General features: G+C 36.7%; 1 protein-coding gene across 1 annotated transcript in view; it reads left to right on the top strand.

Annotated features, from left to right (window-relative positions):
- DNAJC24 (DnaJ heat shock protein family (Hsp40) member C24) overlaps nucleotides 1-22,639 on the top strand; it is a gene marked incomplete at its 3' end in the record, with an annotated part of 61,435 nt that overhangs the window by 27,684 nt on the left and 11,112 nt on the right. Inside the window, exon 3 of the mRNA XM_079707771.1 lies at nucleotides 18,004-18,142. Within this exon, the coding sequence (XP_079563897.1) occupies nucleotides 18,004-18,142 (139 nt within the window). The remainder of the gene's footprint in view (nucleotides 1-18,003; nucleotides 18,143-22,639) is intronic.

Below are 22,639 nucleotides of genomic sequence, written 5' to 3'. Positions count from 1 at the left end.
TGCCTGAAAGAAGGTTATCTAAAATATGTATTTCCCCCCGTAAGGCACCTCATAGGTTTCTGGTGCATAGGAACCCTAGACAGCACTTAATGCTCTATGCTTGAGGATCATTTTAAACAGTAAAAAATTACAACAAAAAACAAAGTATGAAAAATGTGGCACTAAATAGTCTGTAAAAAGGTCACTTATTTACATGCAGTATGAGAGCTGAAACATGAAAGCCTTGTTTGACGTCAGTTGGGAACGTGCATGTTAGATGATTCAAAATTTTTGCTACTCTGCATCTCTGTGAATGACTGTGAGAGCATTATAAGTGTTGTTTTGGGGGTTACAAGTAAATTTTAGCAAGTAGGTGAATTTGCAAATGTAGAATCCTTGAATAATGAGCACCTCTTGCATTTATTAATTTATGTTGGAGGTCTTACAATGACCTTCCTCTCATGCCACCCCCATTTAAAAAAATTTAAACTGTATTCAGAATATGTTCACTCACATTATGTCATTTGAGTTTAGCAAAACACTGTGAGGTATATGGACAGATAATTTATTCATTAAAGATTTATTGAGGGTCTTACAGGCACTGTGCTAGATGCTGCAGATATAGTTCATGGTAATATGATGGACAAAGGTTCTTACTTTCATAAGTAGCTTGTAGTTTAGCAAGCTTTCTCTCCATTTTTCAGAAGAGGAAATTTTGTACAACTGAATAACTTTTCTAGGGTCACATGACTAACAATAACAAAGCCAGAATGAGAGTTCAGTTTTTCATATTTTATGGTTAGTCCTGCTCCAGTTCCCTTTTTTCCTCTGTCTTGAATTCTCCCTTTTCCCACTCATCCAGTAAAACATCTTCTAAAAACATTCCCCTTTGGGGGATTCCCTGGTGGCGCAGTGGTTGAGAGTCCGCCTGCCGATGCAGGGGACATGGGTTCATGCCCCGGTCCGGGAGGATCCCACATGCCGCGGAGTGGCTGGGCCCGTGAGCCATGGCTGCTGAGCCTGCGCGTCCGGAGCCTATGCTCCGCAGCGGGAGAGGCCACAACAGTGAGAGGCCCACGTACCGCAAAAAAAAAAAAACAAAAAACCAAAAAACCATTCCCCTTTGGCCTTGGCTACTCTGTCACTCCGCTCTTCTACCTTGCCAAACATTTCTTGACTACCATCTACTTGCTTCTCACCCCTCTCTTTCACTACTGCCCTTCTTCTCAATGGTGCCTACTAAAATGGCCAATGTCCCCCTACTTACCATATTCTGTGGGTTTACTGTGACATTTGCTACTGTCACAGGTCTTTTATCTGCCTTAGAACTTTCTTCCCTGGATCCTGTTTCCCGGTTACCTTGTTGCTCACTGCTCTGTTTTCTTTTCTAGCATCTTTTCCTTTACATGATGTAAATGTTACTGTCCTTCAGAGTTTTATCTTTGTCTTTCTTCCTATATCACCAACTCTTGTCTTAATCTAAGGCTCACGTTCTTTTAGAGGTTTTAATCCCTCAATTATACACAAAATTGTGTGTGTATTTCCTTTCCCCCAGCTTTTTATCAGATTCATGGAGGAGTTCAGAACTCAAAAAAGTTGAGAAGGACTGCTCTCTGTGTATTCCTGAAGCTTTATCTGCTTCACAGGTGCCTTCCAAGTCTGTGTCCCCAGGCTCCCACCTTTCCCCTTGTCTGTCTCCTCCTGTCTTCCTCCTCAGCATTGTTCACATAGTTCCTCAGAAGTGTTGCAGGAGTACTGCAGTAGTTTCCTTTTTGCAGTTCCGCCTACCTATCCTCCATACCCCTTCCATCCCATCATCAGGTTAGATTTTTTTGTCTTTGAAACAAGTAAATAAAGTTTTAAGTAGGGAAAAGTCCATTTTTTTTTTTTTTAGCATACTGAAAAGTTCCTTTATGGTCTAAAGCTCAACCTGGCTTTTCAACTTCATCTCGTAACTTTCCCTACTCACTGGTTCTTTTACTCATTCCCACCGTAGCTTACAGTTCTGCTGTTCATAACTCTAATATCCATCTTAGTACTTTCCTGTCTTGTATTTGCTGTTTCTCTCTGCACGTAATGCCTTTTCCCTCCCACCCTTCCACAGTTCCTCCACAGGCCGACTCCTATTCATCCTTCAAAACCCAGTCAAGTGTCTTTATTAAGAAACCTCCCGAAATTTATTCTAAATTAACAACTTTTTCATGCTGTCATCTTTTCTTAGCACCTCATCCTTCCCATTATAATTAATTGTTTACCTATCTGCACTCCCCCGCTAGACTCTGAGTCCATCAAGGGCAGGGATCCTGGTTTTTGTCCATCATGGATCCTCATTGGCTAGCACGGTATCTGATTTGTAGTAAGGTGGTTAATGAGCCTTTTTTGAACGGGTAAACACACTTTTGGGCTGCCAGTCTTGAACATGGATTATATTTTCCCTATCTGAATTAGAAAACCATGAAGATGTTCAGACATTTTTAAAATCATGTTTCAACAGTTTACTGTTGCATAAAGTGGTACATGAGGTGTTGACTGCTTCTTTAGGCAATATTTTACCGAGCATTAGGTGGCAGTAGTGAGTTGTACTTGACTTTACCTTTGTAATTGTTTTTTTCAACCCTTCATAATTTTAATATATTGTCAAAGTGTAAAGGACACAATTGTAGTAATTTTATACCTAACTTTTTGTAACATAATCTTGTTTTAAGCTAGTAAGTGTCATACAGAAAATGAAACAAAACAAAACTCAGCCATGTCAGTCAGTGTGTATCTCTCTTGTCTACCTAAACTGTACGCAGATTCGTTAGAGAATCACTACTGCACCATCTTAACGGCACTTCCTCACCAACTCTTTAATGGCTGCTTCATAATAACAGTGATTTGCAATAAGGAAAACCAAAAAGTATCTCAGAGGATATGTGTTTTCTCAGTGTCCTAAGAAGCTTACTCAGACCTTTATCTCAGAAATACTATATTATATTCATTGAATTTAACTACAGTTATTAAATGCTTTCTTTTTCTTTTTTACTCATCAGTTTTTATCAGACTAAAGTCACTTCTCTTGTTTATGGACTTTCATTTTAGGCAAATTTCCCTCGCCATTAGGTGGTTAGAATTAAGAAGACTTGCCACTGCCTCTCCAGCCTTTATGCATTTAATCCCACCATTGATTTTTGAACACTTCTTTATGAAAATGGGAATTTCATTCCCATTGTAGTTTGTAAGGGTTAAATCAATGGAAGTTACATTTTATTAAAGGAAAATTTGTACATTTTAAGTTTAGGGGAGCATTTCTGCAAGTAAAAGTAGTAGATAACTTTTAGAGGAAACAGTCTTAGTGTTGATTCAAATATGAGGTAGGTAATGTAAATCTGTGACATTCTCATATCTTCTTTGCTTTCTTTTCTATCTCAGGTGTAAAGTACTTGAGTGAATTCAATGCAGGTGTACTAGTATCATTAATGTGGCAGAATGATCAATTAATAAAAGAAGAGCATGAAAGCCTTGACAGAACACACTACCTAATTAATACCTGATGGCCTTGATGGCCACAGAGTGGGGCTCAGAGTTGCTGCAGGAAAGCAGCTCTGTAGGATCTGTAGGTGTATGTGACCACTCTTATTTAGCAAGAATAAGTTTGGCATTGGTTCTTTAAGTCCTTAATTATACAAAAACCATATCTTCCCTGACCCCAGAGGGTAGATGAAGTTAGCCATCACACTGCTTCTAATTATCATCGGGGGATATTGGAGGCCGAGTGTTAAACTTGGAATTCTCTGTGTAGCTCATGTTGAGTATGTCATCAGAAACTTGTTTGATACGATTTTTGGGGGGTGGAGGCAATCTGGCTTACACTTGGATATAATGTAACCTATTTCTTAAGATTTAAAATCTTATGTACAAAGAGGAAGAGGTTGTGTTACACTTGCATATAGCCAACAAAAGAAAAGGCATGTGACTAGCAAACGATTTGATTCAAGACTGTATTTTAGAGTTAGTAAATCTCACAGTTCAAAGTATATTATAGAGGTTGATCTTGGTAATGAAAGGTTTTGCCATGAATTAAATTACCCAGCCACGTATCATCCTACTTCTTACATTTCTTCATTTCTGTGAATCCAGTTCCTGCAGTCTACCTCTCAGTTCTTTATCTGGAAAACATCAGTACCTTCTGTAAATATTTCATGGCTCTGCTTCCCTTCAGTGTTTTTCAGTCTCTTCCCTTGCTTACCCTTGCTTTTCCTCTTCTCATTCCTTCTGCTCCTCTTCTACCTCCCTCCCCCTTCGCCGGCACTTCTTTCTCCACCACCCCCTCTCTTCCCCTTCCTCTGCCTTTCCCTATCCTCCTACTCCCCTCCTGCTTCCTCTTCTTTTTCCTCCTTTTTTACCCCATTTTCTTAGAACTGCCAATAATCTCAGAATGAGTCTCTTAATGTGGTTTCAAAGGAAATCATTGTCATAGTGACATTTAGCAAAGATTTTAAAGCAACTATGATCAGACCAAAAGGTCTCTTAAAAAATATTAATGGTGTTAAAATAACTCTTTTGAAGATTAGAGGCAATCATTAGCAAGTCTGGTAGATGTACACTTCCTCATACTGTTCTGTCAATTTGGCTGCTACATAACCACACTGAAGCTTTACAGTAAGGCTTTCTCTGGGGACTATGGGACTGTGTTCTATGTAGGATCCTATTATATCAATAAATAAATTCAGAGGACTTTTCACAATGAATGCCTTAGTAAGGTCTGTTATGTTTTGGAACTAAATTTTGAGCTCAAGAAGAGCATATTCTTTTTGTTTATATACTCTTTCACATTCTTAGCTATTCACCAACGTTCCCAAAGTAACTGAGGAAGGTTCATTTTTATAGATACTTAAAAATCACAAATGCGTTTTAAAATTAATTAATATGTGTGTATGTATATATGCTATGCAATGTGTGTGTCTATCATACCTGTCCAGAATAAGCAAATCCACAGACACAGAAAGTAGATTAGTTGGGGGGTAGGAGGAAAGAGAAATAGCTAATGACTGCTAATGAATGCAGGATTTCTTTAGTGGGTGATGAAAATGTTCTGAAATTAGTGATGATAGTTGCACAAACAATTCTGTGAATATTCTAAAACCACTGAATTGTAGACTTTTAATGGGTGAATCTTTTGGTATATGAATTATAGCTCAATAGAGTTGTTATTTTTTTAGAAAGTCAGTTCTGTGAAAAATGCCATTGGTAATTCGTTAGGGATTGCATTGAATCTGTAGATTGCAGATTGCCTTGGGTAGTATGGTCATTTTAACAATATCGATTCCTCCAATCCAAGAATATCTTTTCATCTGTTTGTGTCCTCTTCAGTTTCTTTCATCAGTGTTTTACAGTTTTCATTGTACAGGTCTTTTGCATCCTTAGGTAGGTTTGTTCCTAGATATTTTATTCTTTTTGATGTGATGGTAAATTTGATTGTTTAAATTTCTCTTTCTGATAGTTCATTGTTAGTGTATAGAAATTAAACAGATTTCTGTGTATTAATTTTGTGTCCTGCAACTTTACCAAATTCACTGATGAGCTCTAGTAGTTTTCTGGTGGCATCTTTTGGATTTTCTATATATAGTATAATGTCATCTGCAAACAGTGACAGTTGTACTTCTTCCTTTCCAGTTTGGATTTCTTTTATTTGTTTTTCTTCTCTGATTGCCGTGGCTAGGACTTCCAAAACTACTTTGAATAAAAGTGGCAAGAGTGGGCATCTTTGTCTTGTTCCTGATCTTAGAGGGAATGCTTTCAGCTTTTCACCTTTCAGTATGATGTTAGCTGTGGGTTTGTCATATGTGGCCTTTATTATGTTGAGGTATGTTACCTCTACGCCCACTTTCCGAAGAGTTTTTTGTTCATCATAAATGGATGCTGAATTTTATCAGAAGCTTTTTCTGCATTTACCCACTCATTTACAGTCAATTAATTTATGACCAAGGAGGCAAGGATATACAATGGAGAAAGGACAGTCTCTTCAATAAGTGGTTCTGGGAAAACTGGACAGCTACATGTAAAAGAATGAAATTAGAACATTCTTTAACACCATATACAGAAATAAACTCAAAATGGATTAAACACCTAATGTAAAATTGGATACTATAAAACTCCTAGAGGAAAACATAGGCAGAACACTCTGGCGTAAATTGTAGCAATATTTTTTTGGATCTGTCTTCTAGAGTAATGGAAACAAAAGCAAAATAAACAAATGGGACTTAATTAAACTTAAATGCTTTTGCACAGCAAAGAAAACCATAAACAAAATGAAAAGACAGCCTATGGAATGGGAGAAAGTATTTGCAAATGATGCGACTGACAAGGGATTAATTTCCAAAATATACAAACACCTCATACAGCTCAATAGCAAAAAAACAAACAGCCCAATCAAAAAATGGGCAGGATACCTAAGTAGACATTTCTCCAAAGAAGACGTCCAGATGGCCAACAGGCACATGAAAAGGTGCTCTATCAACATTGCTAATTATTACAGAAATGTGAATCTAAACCACAATGAAGGGCTTCCCTGGTAGTGCAGTGGTTAAGAATCCACCTGCCAAGGCAGGGGACACAGGTTCGAGCCCTGGTCTGGGAAGATCTCACATGCCACGGAGCAACTAAGCCTGCGTGCCACAACTACTGAAGGCTGCGTGCCTAGACCCCATGCTCCGCAACAAGAGAAGCGACCACAATGAGAAGCCCGCGCACCGCAACGAAGAGTAGCCCCTGCTTGCTGCAACCAGACAAAAGCCCGCACGCAGCAACGAAGACCCAATGCAACCAAAAACAAATAAATAAAATAAAATAAATTTATTTTAAAAAAACCACCACAGTGAAGTATCACCTCACACTGGTCAGAATGGCCATCATCAAAAAGTCTACAAATAATAAATGCTGGAGAGGGTGTGGAGAAAAAGGAACCCTCCTACACTGTTGATGGGAAAGTAAGTTGGTACAGCCACTATGGAGAACAGTAGGGAGGTTCCTTAAAAAACTAAAAATAAAGTGAACCATATGAACCAGCTATTTCATTCCTGGGCATATATCCAGAAAAGATGAAAACTGTAATTGGAAAAGATACATGCACCCCTATGTTCATAGCAGTACTATTCACAGTAGCCAAGACATGGAAACAACCTAAATGTCCATTGACAGAGGAATGGATAAAGAAGATGTTGTATATATAGGTAACATGGAATATTACTCAGCCATGAAAAAGAATGAAATAATGCCATTTGAAGCAACATGGATGGACCTAGAGATTATCATACTAAGTGAAGCAAGTCAGACAGAGAAAGACAAGTATAATATGATATAACTTATATGTGGAATCTAAAAGAATGATACAAATAAACTTATTTGCAAAACAGAAATAGACTCACAGACACAGAAAACAAACTTGTGGTTACCAAAGGGGACAGGGTAGGGGTGATAAATTAGGAGTTTGGGATTAACAGATACACACTACTATATATAAAATAGATAAACAAGAAGAACCTACTATATAGCACAGGAAACTATGTTCCATATCTTGTAATAACCTATAATGGAGAAGAATCTGAAAAAGAATATATATTTGTGTGTGTGTATATATATATATCTGAATCACTTTGCTGTACACCTGAAACTAACATAACATTGTAAATCAAGTATACTTCAATAAAATTATAAAAAAAAAGCCAGGGTCATACCTGTAAGGTTTGATAGAATGGGAGAAAATTAAAATCACAAGTTTATATCTGAAAAACCAATAATTTTTGAAAAGGAGAGTGGCTATATTAACTTTGAATCCTAGTAATTTCACTTATATTAATTATAATAATATGAGTCCTATTCTGTAAGATTAGCTGTGCCTTAGTCACACAAATTCTTGTGTCTGACCCTAAAATCTATACTTCAACATATTATTCATTTGAATAACATTACTTGATATTTTGTCTTTCAGTTTCTTCAAATATAAAACAACTTTTTGAGAGGTCTGCTAATTACAAGCTGTCAATAAACATAGGTAATTCAGCAGTTAAAAAAAACAGGTATAGTAAGATACATACTTTGAGGGAGGTGGAGATAGCAATGAACCGGGGAAGATTATTTTGGGAAAGGAGATGTCCTTGTGGGGGGGTTTTGTTTGTTTTGGTTTTGTTTTTTTAATATATCAACTTAGGAATTTCTAGTTTTTCAAAGTGGTGGAAAGTTAGGTTTTAATATGTATAATTGCACTATCTGTTCTGATTGATGATCCAAGGACAGTCTTTTTCCCCCCTTGTTGTATAATACGTTTGAGAGGTTAATAACCATTGCCAATTATGGCAAGCAAGACCAAGAAGTGTAGTAGGAAGACTTTCCTGAACCTGAGGAGAATTACATAAGGTGATTCTGTACTCCTTCCTGGTTTCCTCATCTATTTTCTTCCCAGGTAGACCCTTCTGTAGAAGGCTATTATGGAAGTTTTTTGTGTTGCAAAATAGCAGAGAGAAACTGCTCTCCTACAACCCTAGTTCTTTACTAGTTGCCTAAGAGACCCCGTTGTCTCCATCCTTAACTTCTAGAAACCTCAGAGGCCCAGTGGTGGGGAGCACTCATGCCCTTGGCCTCTTTCCTTCCAGCCACACTTGATTCTTCTTTTCTGGTGGGTGGTGGAGGAATGGGATTTACAGGCAGAAATTCAGGCCTCCCACTTCTGTCAGATGTGGAAGGAAAGTGAGGTCTCAAATATGAGCCTTGGTCTCTGCAGCAGGTAATCAGGACTCGACCAGTTCACTTCAGGTGGGGCGAGGGATGTTACACTACAAGACCTCTTAGGATCTGGGGCATATTTTGGAGGAGTTTTGAGGGGAGATTGGAAGAGAGATGAGCATAAGACAGTGCTATGTGAGAGAAGGAGATGAAAAGGTGGAGTTATGGGGAAAGGCTTCAGCAGTGTTGGTGAGGGCCACCTGTCATAGTGTTTAAAGAATAAGAGCAAAGAGATGGAGTTATTTGGAATTAACTTTTCTTTTTTAATTGGGGTATAGTTGCTTTGGAATTAACTTTTATTGACTGAACTGTAGTTCTTTTGAGAGGAGAGACAATGATGTGATAAGCACTTTAGGGAAAAGGTCCTTGGTTTTTATAAAATTATCAAAGATTAAGAATCTGATTTTCATGAAATATTTTAATGGAGCCTATATTTAATACTTTGATAAATCAAAAGCAGTTCTTCACCAGTAAAAATGTTGGGGAATGCTATTTTAGTTGTCAGATGTGGTCATATTTACTAATGCCTATTGCATAATTCTGTCAACTTGACCTTTTCAATTTTATTTCACAACAGAGGTCCAAAGAAATGAGTTTTTATTTTTAGAGGTGATGAGTGCCTCAAAATGTAGTGATGACTGGACTCACAAAAGCATGGGAAGTCTAAATAAAAATGACCCACCATAAGCTTTTATTCAGTGTTTATATGTTTGCTACATTTTGAAGTTCCTTAGTAGTATTCTGCATTATAATCTGTTTGGAAATGTGTATCTCCTGCGATATTATGGAAATTCAGCATTGGTCCTATTGGGGCTTGGCAAGAGATACAGATACGGTTAAGATACAGTGTTGCACATATACAAAACTAGTGTGATGCCCTCTGACTAGGGATATTAAACACACCCTCATGGAAGAGGTACATTTGAACTAGTGGAGGATGTTCCATTGGAGACAACAGCGTAAGTAAGACATGGAAACAGAGAGGTATGAGTGTTCAGGGGTGATATCTGAAGATCTAGTCTAGAATGTGTAGAACGACTAGACTGACATAGATGGCATATCTATAATACTTGTAATAGATAAAGCTTGAATGGTAGGTTGGGTTCTTTTATTGGAGGACTTTACTTGTAAGGATTAAATATGACTCATTTATTATGCAATATGTGAACAGTTAAAATTTTTGAGGTGGAGAATAACATGGTCAGGGTTTTAAGTTAAGGCGAGTGAATTTGGAAGCAGGTAGATGCACTGGAGAGCTGTTAGAAGATGAATGCTGGAGACTAGGTAGGAGCTACTGTTGGTTTGAACTAGGTTTGTCATTAGGAATAGAAAGAACATTATGTAGGTAGAATCTACAAAATTTGGTGCTTAATGGGATGAGAAAAAGGGAGGTTACCCTGATATTGTAGCTTGGATTATTAGGAAATGTATTTTTCTTTCATACATTCATTCAGCATTTATTAAGCTCGGTGGTGATCTTAACAGACAAGGAATTCAGCAGGAGAAGGAACTAATTTTAGAGTCTGGATGATAAATTGGGTTTTAGATGTGTTGAACTTGTAGTGCTAATAAGATAGCTCTTAGAAGATATTTGAAATTTGGTTCTGGAATTCAAGAAAGTGTGAAACTAGTGATGAGAGTTAGCATTCTGTTAATGGTACTAAACTCATTGTTAATGTATAGAGAAAAATCAAAGTGCTGTATGCTCAGGGGCCACATTGGTAGATCAAATAATATCAGCATGATGATGTGGGAATTTTTGTTTAATCAAATTTGCCCGAAGTCCTTTTTATAGTTGTTATTATTTTTTTTGCAGTCAGTATTTTTTTAATCAAACAGTATAATCACAAATGTGTAGTAAAGGCTTAATATATGACCTCCTTAACTTTTTGTTTGATTTAATGTTTAAGTAGCAAGCTATTGGTAAAATAAAGCAGTATTTCCTTTTAAAAAGGAATGTAAGAAAGGCATTTAAGCAGATCGACCTCTGTTTAGGTCCAATATTACCTTATTGTGTAGTGGTTAATTTACCATAAAACTGTCTTATGCATTCACTGTAAAGAAATACCATTTCATTTCAACTTTACGTTGCTTAGTGAATGGACAAGGTCATTTGGAGGTAATGAATATATTAATTTTCACTAAAAACTTCTGGAAGTTGCTAGAATTTTCACAATGTATTGTATTGTACTCTTTTCACAATTTACACATACTTCAATTTTCTTTCCCCTTCTAGTAGAAAAACACTTGTCTCTGTGTTTTCTAATAGAAAAACACTTGGCACTTGTGTTAAACCTATCAGTGGACACCATTGCAGTCTTCAGTAGCTGAAGACTCATACAAATTATACCCCCCTCTTTAAAAAAAACAACAGGTTAAAATACCACTTGCATATTGTTCAGATTTCATCAGCTTCTTCGTCACTGAAGTAAGTTGGCATTTGTGCAAACAATGAAATAAAGGGGTTGGCATTTATGATTACTGAACAAAAGGTATCAAATATCGAAAAATTTCTGACTTGGTACACTTAATGTAATTTTCTTTGTGGTGTTATAGGTTAACAGTTGCAGAGTGTCACTCACTTTTTTTTTTTTTAGTATTTGGAGGAATGCATCTGTCAAGGGGAAATTTTTATCAGGCACTCATTTTCTGACTTGCAAATAGTTCTTTGTTTTAAGCAATAGAGGCTAACAGTGTGCTTCTCAGACTTTAGCATGCATAATAATTGCCTGGAGAGTTTGGTGAAACAGATTCTGGGGTCCCGCTCTGTAGGTTTGAGACGGGGCCATCTTCTAACGAACTCTCAGATAATGCTGATGCTGCAAATCTGATGACCGCATTTTGAGTTGCACTGAGCTGACACAATGTGACAGTCACTCCAGAATTAGGAATTTTGAAAGCACTTGGATTTACTCTATGGAGAAAATTTGAAGTCAAAATAAAATGTTCCATATTGAACAACCCATTGCCATAAAATCTCACCTAGTCAGAATTAAGAGTCCATAATTAAAATATTAGTTATCAATTAGATAGTAAGTAGATAGCGCATACCAATTCTGTTAAAAAATTATTTTCTGTGTATGTTTTGTAGTGTCATGAGTGATCCCTTATTTTTGTATCAAGACAGTTTTTTAATCTTTTGTTTGTGTTTATTTTTCTCATCCTCAATAAGTGGCTTGGGGATTTGAAAACCATAGGTCTATGTAATTGAATAGTTTTCCCCTCATGTGAGGAAGTTACATAGACCATAAAGTTGTGAGTGTCAAGTCAATTAAGAATAGTAAAATAGCACTTTGCTAAAACTTTGGAGATAGACAGCTTTGTCCTATTATAATAAAGAATCACAGAGAGATACTCTCTCAGTATTTTTAGTATTGTGACATATTTATCATATTTTAATTTTGAATGTACTTTAGTCCTCTACTCAGCAACACTAAACTTTTTTAAATGTTTTAAAGTTTTTGGAGGTTGGCATATGTTCTTGAAAGTAAATAAAACTGTATTTCCATAAACCTAGGCTGTAATTCAAACTTTTCACTAATTCATATCTGTCTTTTCATTAGTTTTCTATGTTTTTATTGTACTTTTCTCTGTTTAATATTGAGAGAAATTTCTCATTTTCCTTTATGGCTTAGAAAGATTCATTAAATTCCTTTTAAAACATTTAGACATATTTGAAGGTATTTTTCTATGAGATATGGTCAACATACACTGAAAAATGCATGGATCTTAAGTGTTCAGTTTGGTGAAATTTGATACCATGTTGCTACCACCCCAAACAAGATATAGAACATTTCTGTTTTTCCAGAAAATTCTCTTATGTCCCTTTCTAATTAATTTATATCCCCTATACCCTGTTCCAACCTGGAAACCAACGTTTAACTTTTATCACTATAGTCATCCCTAGGTATTCTTGGGGGATTGGTTCAGGACATCCTGAGGATACCAAAAACCAAGGATGTTCAAGTCCTTTATATAGAATGGCATATCCAGAGATATGGAGGGCCAACTGTATAGATTTAATTTTGCCTGACTTTGGATTTCATATCAATGTAATCATATACTATGTACACTTTGTTCTTGCTTCTTTTGCTCAACATAATAGTTAATTAATTTATTTAGGCCACACCAGGGCATGTGAGATATTAGTTCCCCAACAAGGGATTGAACCCACACCCCCTACAGTGGAAATGTGGAGTCTTAGCCACTGGACCACCAGGGAAGTCCCAACATAATGTTTTAGATATTCATCTATGTTATTATTGAGTGTATCATAGTTTTTTTCTTTTATGTTGTTGAATAGTATTCCCCTATGGATATACTATAGTTTATCCATTCTCCTGTTGATAGACATTTATGGTTCCAGGTTGTGGTTGTTATGAATAAGAGTTTTAGTACATTCTTTGGTAAGTCTTTTTGTGGACATACATTTTTATACATTTTTAATGTTTTATTTCTCTTAGGTAACTATCCAGAAGTGGAATTGCTTGACCACAGAGTAGATATGTGTGTTTGTTTATAACAAATTGCCAAATTGTTTCCTGCCAGCAACGTATGAGTGTTCCAGTTATTCCATATTCTCATCAGCATTTAGTGTCATCAGTCTTTTTTATTTGAGCTATTCTATTAGGTGTTTAAAAGTATCTCATGATTTTAATTTACATTTCCCTGATAACTAATGAAAAGGTTTGAATGTACATTCGTGTGTAATTGTCTATTCATGTCTTCTTTTGAAAAACGTCTGTTCAAGTTTTTCCCCCTGATTTTTAATTAGTATGTCTTTTTACCATCGATTTATAGGATTTTTGTTTGTTTGTTTGTTTGTTTATTCTGGATACAAGTCCTCTGTTAGATAATTATTTAGCTAGTATTTTTTTCCCCAGACTCTGGCTTGTCTGTTTACTTTCTTAATGGTATCTTTGATGAGCAGAAAATTTTAAAATTTGATGAAGTTCAGTTTATCCATTTTGTTACATTATAGTTTGTGCTTTTTGTCAAAGCAGTCCCTGCCAAGGGACAAAGATATTTTCTTGTGTTTCCTTCTAGAAGCTTTATGGTTCTGTGTTTTACATTTATATCTGTGATTCATCTTGAATTAATTTTTGTGTAGGTAATGAGATTGGGATTGAGGTTAATTTTTTTCCACATGGACATCCAGTTGTTTGAACATCATTTGTTCTAGATTGTCCTTTCCCAGTTGAACTGCCTTGGCACCTCTGTTGAAAATCAAGTGACTGTATACATATGTTCTAGTTCTAGACTCTTCTGTTCCACTGTCTATTTTTATATATTTATGCCAGTACTACAGTCTTGATTACCATAGCTTTATATTAAGTCATGAAATCATGTAAGTCCTTCAACTATGTACTTTTTGAAGATTCTTTTGCCTGTTCTAGATCCTTTGTTTTTCCATGTAAATATTATAATCATCTTGTCTACTTCTTCAGAGTGGCTCACTGGAATTCTATAGGAATTGTATAAAACTTTTGTATCAGTTTAGGAAAGATGGACATGATCTTCTCATCGTGAACATATTATTTCTTTCCATTTATTTCCCTTTTTTTTGCCCTTGAGGCTATTGTAATTGGTAATTTCTTAAACTTTAATTTTCCAATTGTTTGTTGAAAGATTTGCTGATTTCTTAATTTTGAGTTCCTTGCTTCTAGGTGACTTAAGTTCTTCCAATTCCAGCAAAATGCATTTCAGTTTAGTACTGTAGCAAATAGAAATTAAAATAAATGAACTTTGCAACATTGATTTTAGTACATACCTATTCTGTTAATTAAGAGTATCAATATTTTCTGTATTTAATTGGTGAGTGTTTTCCTCAGAACTCCCTGCTGTTTGTATGATTTAGCTGGCATTTTTCTAAAGTAAGGAAGCTCATGCTATCTTTGTGTGGCTGTTTCTGGCTCCTCAGTTAGTAAGTCAGCCCCTGGAACACAGGATGCTATAGATTTTCTGTCTTTCATTTGGTCATTGAGTGAATGAAGTAGGAATAGCTTTGGGCTCTCAACAGTGGGAAAGTTTGGCTAGTGGGATTCAAAGTAAAGAGGAGCAAAGAATAAGCCTTGACGGGACTTGCTGGTGGTGCAGTGGATAGGAATCCTCCTGCCAATGCAGGGGACATGGGTTCGAGCCCTGGTCCAGGAAGATCCCACGTGCCGTGGAGCATCTAAGCCCCTGCACCACAACTACTGAGCCTGCGCACCTACAGCCCGTGCTCTGCAACAAGAGAAGTCACTGCAATGAGAAGCCCGCGCTGCAACGAAGAGTAGCCCCCGCTCTCTGCAACTAGAGAAAGCCTGCGCGGAGCAATGAAGACCCAGCACAGCCCCTCCCAAAAAAACCTTAAAAAATAAAATAAAATAAGCCTTGACAAGAGAGGAAAATGACTGTGGTCCTTGTGCTAGTGAATGCTTGAGCCTGCCTCTCATGGGAGGGCTCCAATATAGAAATAGTAGGAAAAAATTAACATTCACTGGGATCAGAAAGTCTTGGAACCTAGTATCAGAGGCTTGATTTTTGTGTGCAATAAAGAATCTTTGCATGTTTTAAATTAAGAATGTGCATAATGGACTTTCCTGGTGGCGCAGTGGTTAAGAATCCATCTGCCAATGCAGGGGTCACGGGTTGGAGCCCTGATCTGGGAAGATCACACATGCCGTGGAGCAACTAAGCCCGTGTGCCACAACTACTGAGCCTGCGCTCCACAGCCCGTGAGCCACAACTACTGAGCCCTTGTGCCACAACTACTGAAGCCCGCACGCCTAGAGCCCATGCTCCGCAACAAGAGAAGCCACCACAGTGAGAAGCCTGCGCACCGCAACGAAGAGTATCCCCCGCTCACTGTAACTAGAGAAAGCCTGTGTGCAGCAATGAAGACGCAACTTGGCCAAAAATAAATAAATTAAATAAATAAATTATATATATATATATATATATATGTACATAATAATGACACCATTTTATTAATAGATCTTTAATTGAAATATCTTTAGAAGTTGTTTTGTCTGTGATATTCTAGTTTTAAACCGTAGATGTATTTAGATTGTGTATAATTTCTTGTGGCCACTGAAATAAATTACCATAAACTTGGTGGCTTAAAACAACAGAAATTTATTCTTTCACAATTCTGGGGGCTAGAAGTCCAAAATCAGTATAACTGGGCCAAAATCAAAGTATTGGCTGGGCCACCATTCCTCTAGAGGCTCTAGGGGGAGAGTCCATTCCTTGTCTCTTTTAGCATCTGGTGGCTGCCAGCATTCCTTGGCTTATGGTCTCATCACTCCAGTCTTTAAGGCCAGTATTTAAAATCTCTCTGCACAGTCTTCACATCACCTTCCCCTCTGTGTGTTACATCTCCCTCTGCCTCTTTCTTATAAAAATTCTTTGATTATATTTAGGACCCACCTGCACAGTTCAGGATAATCTTCCCAATCTTTAACTTAATTCACATCTGCAAAGACCCCTTTTCCAAATGAGGTAACATTTACAGGAACTAGGGATTAGGACCTGATATTTTGGGGGGCTATTATCAGCCTACCACAGAATATTATCTTTTTTAGACCTTCATTTTGTTCTGGAACTTGCTGTCAAAGCAGATTGGACTGAGGCTTTTGGTACCCCAAATGACATACTTATTTTCTTGCTATAACTTTCATTTTTTAATTAAAACCTGTATCACAGCATAAAATTTATTGCATTCTATTAGCACAACAGAATAGATCTAAAAGCCTCAGGTGGTGAATTACTTATTTAAAATAATAGGAAAATACCAAATTAGGGAAATGATTGAATTGTGCTTTGACTACCATAGAACTGATATGACTCAAAATTTAGTGATAGCTTTTAGTTTTGAGCAGCCAGGAACTAATTCTTGGTTTTGTAGGGCTTTCTTGGTCTGGTTGGTGTATGATTAGTCCATTGTATTCTGTTCATTGTACCAACCACTACTGGTTTCTGTAGTGGCCTATTAGAAATTACCTATCTTTTAGTCTGTACTTCTGTGATACAGCTGCTAGATTGGAATGGTTTCTCTAGGGCCTTACTCAATGTTAGCGGCATACTGAGATTGCGTTTTCACGTGTAAGTATTGACATCTTAAATGTATACTAGTGGTGTATTTGAGCATGTTGCATGAAATAACATTGATTCATACCAAACTTGTTATACAGAACTTCTTCACATAGTGTTAGAAGAAGGGTTAGGTAGAGAACTTAATGTAGCCTACTCTATTTTGGCTTTGGTACATTACTTAATATCCTAGCTTTAAGGATTGCTTAAACCTCAGTATGGGAATAACTTTCATGAGCATCATTTGATAAATCATGGCCTAAAAAAGATGAAACAATAAAGCCTAAGTTTCCTTTTCTTCAGTCATTATATTAATTAGCTTAAATATTTAAATATTAATAGCTGATAGATTTGGGCATAGGAGAAGAAGAGAAATAGTGTCCCAGAGGGAAAATGGAAGCCTGATTCTGTTTGCCCTATAATCTTTCTCCCAGCATACATGATGTTCATTAGTTCTTCTGGGCAACCAAATATCACAATAGCCTTTGCTCTGCTAGTGAGGATCACCAGCAGTGTGGAGAAAGTTCAGCATGAAAACAAATGTAAGAAAGATTTACTAACGAATTAATTTGTATTCAAATGTTTTGTTGAGTTCTTTAAAATTGTTTCTTACAAATCTGCCCTAAAATAACCATTTTTCAATACAAATTTGTGTTTGGGGATTTATAACTTTAAGATCTTCAGCGCTGAGCCAGAAGATGAGAAGTGTTTTAATCTAAAGTAATAATTGTGTAATTTCAAAAGAAAAGCTAGTAGTCCGTTGTTATGATATCTACAGCCAAGCATATTGTATAAGGAGAGCTTCATACTCTGTAGAGTTTGTACTCTTCCTCTGTCAGGTCCTGCTCGTCTGCATGTACCTATTTCTGTTTGTGTTAGTCATCCTCTCTGGGTAAATTGTCCATGAGACCAGTGATTCCATCAGCAAATTATCCAGAAAATGCTGTTTTTGCACATTGTGACAGATCATGTCACTGGTGGATTTATAGCTACTCCAGTGCTCTAATTAACCTGGCAGTTGTCTCCGGTGCCCAACACTGTTGTGTCGTTGCTTGGCATCTTAGTTTTCATCTTCTCATTACCTTCTCTCTTAACGAAATCTCAGATTTAGAGGGTATTTTTTAACCTACCCCCCCCACACACACCCTCTCTACTCATCACCCCGCCCCCCTTGTTTTTGATTGGCAGTATCATCCAGATAAACAAAGTGCAGATGTACCAGCGGGAACAGTGGAGGAATGTATACAGAAGTTCATCGAAGTTGATCAGGCATGGAAAATTCTAGGGAATGAAGAGACAAAAAAAGAGTATGACCTGCAGCGGCATGGTAGGTACTTGTGGTGGGGAGCCCCAGCACATTGGCAGCTCCGTGAAGCACAGTCTGCAGCCATTTCTGGGGGACGCTTTCCAGCATTTGCACCAAGTTGTTATTGCCTCCTTTACTCCTTCCCTCCCGTCACTGTTTTTAATTATGCCCAATTCTTAGTAGTGATTACTGTGTATCCATTGAGAAGTCAACAAAACTACTAGGATGTGGCTTCTTGTGAAGCCATGAAAGCTACTTTTTGTAACTAATGAAAAATGCTTAACTATACATTCCTAATTAATATTTTTTTATGTTTAAAAACTTCTTTATATTAAATTTAATTATGTACTGATTAAAATTTTCATTGAGTACTTTTAAGACTATATACTGTATAAATGACAATCTATAGGAAGATACTATAAAGGATAACATCTTAAAGCACTCTTTGCTATCTCTGAACTTGTTTTAGGCTAGGTTTTCATGATTATCTCCTGGATAAACTATATTCCTTGTAAGATTGTTATAAATGATATCTTAGGAATGCACATTTCCTAAGCAATTTTAAAAGTCATTTCTTTTATTCATTTTAGAAAATAGCTTCTTAAAACAGGGACAAGCTCTTGTGAGAAAGAAAGGGACAAATGTAGGTCAGGTTTGTCACACATGGACTGCAGTTACACGAAGTGATAGGCTGTCTTTCAGCACTGGCCTTGGGATAGGAGTCCCTCAGCCTTCTATCTGAACCTTCAATATGCACCCTACATGCTAATGGGGGGAGTCAATAATCAGCCACAGCCTGTGGGGAAAACACTCAGTTGCACTCTGCCATAGCGTACCAGGCTCAGCATTGACTCACATGTGTTGATAAAAGCTTACTGTCTCTGTAGTTGATTATTGAATCTCCTCCCGTGCCCTGCACCAGTACACGATCAAACCTAACAAAATGATTGTAAGGCTCCTACTACTAAGGTTATGAAAATTTGATTTGAGAAATAAGGCTTTATTTCTAAGATACAACATTATAGGTTAAAGCCAACAATATATATAGAATATCTATATCTGTTTTCAGAGGGAGTTGTATCAGTAAAATTAAGTCTTTCTTACAGTTAGTGTGTGATTCCTTTGTGGAAAGAATTCATAAGCAATTTGCTTATGTACTGGAGTATTAGTTTTTAATAGTCACTTTCATAATACTAATCATCTCTAAAGCCCTTCCACTTTTTTAAGACTGATGAACTTATCAGTACTTTTTTTTAAATGTTAAGAAACCAATAAATATACCTTTGCAATGAATTTGGATTAATTTTCAAATATGGCTTGAATATTGGGTCCTCCTCCTATTTGGTGCATTTATGTGCATCTTTCCAATGTTGTATTTCTTCTGTAAATTCTTGCACTTCCGGCAAAAGAATGTAGAGGTGGTTTCATCTGAGGATGAATTCTATCCATAGATACATCTTTTTGACCTTGCTTCACATGGTAAAATTTCTGTGAAAGTGTAGAAACTAATAAACATGGATGTATTGTGTGTGGGAAGTTACCTATGTTTCTAAAGTGACCAAGTTCTACTGTAGATGACAGTCTGTCATGGTGCTTTGCACGTCTTTACCAGTCTTTATTCTGGGGTGCTGATTTGCTTAAGGTGAGAATAATCCACAAAACTGTATCTTAAGGAGTGTAGGGTGTGTACTTGCACTGTCGCTCTGCATTTTTGCCACTCCACAGCTTGGTACTATTAAGAACTTATCAGTGAAACTGACTAGAAACCTACTGTCGACAGAGAAAAGAGGTAGGGAGAGATTAGGAATCAAAAAATATTCTCCCTTGCTAGGGTATTGGGTGGGTAAGACCAGAAATGGGAGAAATAGGAAGCAGGGTTAAAAGTGAGCAGTAGAATTACATGAAGGAGGCTTAAGAGATGTTAGAAGAACAAATAAGCAGCATCTTCAGGCCTTTCTCATTGCCTTTGAGAAGTCTTTGGAAATGTGGATGTCTTTTGAGCTTTGAATCCTTGGTTTGGAGGTTTTAATAGAAGGTGCTCTAGCCTACTGCATCTCAGGAGATTCTTGTAACTCATTGATGAGGTCACAACAAAGTTTAGACAAACCAAATACAGTGAGATTGGGCTTGATTCATGATTCCAATAAATAGGCAGATCGTCTGGGAATTTATGTCTGTCTGCTTTGCATGTTTTTCAGGTGGGTGAGCTTTTCTAGAAGGACAGTAGAAATACAAATTTTCATGACATTTTAGTACCTCAGATCTAAGTACTAAATATTTCCTTCATTACCAGAGGCTCCAAATAGTGAGAATGCTTTGTTTCGGTTTTAAATTGAAATTGGCTTGCTGTTTAGATAAGGAATAGAAGTTTCTTATCCAGATACAACTTGCTGGTTTTAAGCCTTTCATACTAGAGCTATTTCAAAAATCTCATAATAAACCTGGTTTTGTATTGTCATTTCTCTTGATTACCAACATTAATTTTTCCTTCTTTACCCATCTTCGATAAATGGTTCCTCAAAAGAAGGAAATGAACTTGAACTTCTAACACTGAGGATTTAGATTTGATAGAAGGCAAAACTTTGAGAGTGATAATTTGTTGAAGACCAGGATAGATTACCAAGAGAGAGTGAAGTTGTTATAACCAGGTCAAAGCACTCTTTTTTTCTGGGTCACCCCCTGGGGACATGGAAATAGCTTTGTTATACAGAACCCTTTTTGCATGTGGTGATAGTTCATTGTAGAACTTTCTTTTCATGGTGTGTGCTTTAAATATGTTTGTTTCCTGCCCTGCATTAACGTATAGTATAAAATAAGTTTGCGTTCTGTATACTTGGGAAGGAGGCAGGAGATGTTTTATTGGCAGTTGTTGAACACTTTCTCATATTTCACAGCTCAAAGTTGGTGCTCTTTTGTAAGGAAAGCCTCATAATATTACCTATAACCATTTATTTCTGTAAAAGATCGTTTAAAGGAGCCCTTGAAATCCATATTTTTTGCTTCACAAAGGAAATTATCAAAAGAAATAGTCTAGGATAGGTGACCTAAAGTAAAGTACCTGTGTTTTTTCTCCCTCATTTACACTTCTGTATTCTTGGTTGACATTTTAGGGCAGTGTTGGCCAGGCTCATTAGAAAAGCAAACCTAATAAAAGATTAGTAATATTCAGTTCCCAGATATTATACATTTTGAAAGCAATGTTAACTAGTGAATTTAATCAGTTAGTTCCAGTTGGACATATTTACCTTATTGTTTTTAAGGATGCTTCCAAAGACTGTTTCCCATGTTCCCTTGAAAGTCATGTAGTTATTCAAGGTGAGGCTTTGCACTTCAGACAACCAGATGAACACTTTGGAAAATCTTTTTAGGATTTATAAAATGTTCATATGAATAATATCTGTTGAATAGATTTTTGTGCCTTTATAATTCTTGTGGGGAGTTTTCTCATATATTAAGCACATTTAAAAACACATCGGAAGTATATCATGAAAAGAATAGGGATCGTGATTCAATAGCTTTGTAGTGTGAGTCACACAGATCTCTGATGTCTCGGTGAGTCACACAGATCTCTGATGTCTCGGTGGCTGTATGGAGTGACACAGCTTATGAGTTAGGTTACTTCACTGTGATCTGAAGAGGAACAGACCTTCAAATGAAGTCAGTCAAATTAAATTATGTTGTAAAAAAATAAGTGGACTGTGTCTGGAGTCCTTGGTGGTATATTGTTTTATATTAAGATGTACCTTGTTTCTCTGTTAGTGAATTATTTTGGTGATGTGGAGCCTTCATGCTACACAATTGGCCAAGTGCTTGGATACCCAAGACAGCTGGGCTCTGAAGAGGACTGAGCCAAGCGTTGTAAAGTTAGTGTCTTTACTTAAAGCTAATCAGCTATACTCTCCTTACCTAGATACAAAAGGTCGTTTCAGTTGTTGTATTATACAATTCACTCCATCCCTTTATTAGGATAAATATTTGAGAATGGGAGATAAATAAGTAAATCTTGGACCAGATGAGGAACGTACCTTAAAACCTCACCAACATTTATGTGTCAGAGAACTGAATCAGCATGTAATTTCTTAAATTTAAAATAAAAGTACTTGCTGAAAAGCAAGTTAACACTAAAGACTGACTAACTCCATAAGAAGCGAATTAATACTTTTAAATGTAGATAATATGAATTTGGGTTAACTGTTTGGAATAATGACTTAAGGCCAGTGGATGTTTGTGTAAATTATGTGCTAAAATTGACCCTTATAAAATATTTGTATTAGTTAGATTAGGGTTTCCATTTATGGTCATATCAGTTTTTCCATTTGATTTTAGGAATTTGAAAATTGGCTATAAAAATGTGCTTCAGGTAAAACTTGAAGATAAGCATCAGGGGGCATGTTTTTTTGGTGACTGTTTCTGGGAAAAGTAAGTATGTGAAATGATGCAGAAAATCCATCTAGACAGTTAGGGACTTGCATTTGTTCAGAGAGGGAAGATAATACAGATAAAACTTTCTGTGAGGGT

Source organism: Hyperoodon ampullatus (genome assembly GCF_949752795.1).
Source record: "Hyperoodon ampullatus genome assembly, chromosome: 7".
NCBI classification, from domain to species: Eukaryota; Metazoa; Chordata; class Mammalia; order Artiodactyla; family Ziphiidae; genus Hyperoodon; species Hyperoodon ampullatus.
The sequence above is the reverse complement of the archived record's forward strand: the minus strand, read 5'-3'. Positions and strand labels throughout refer to the sequence as shown.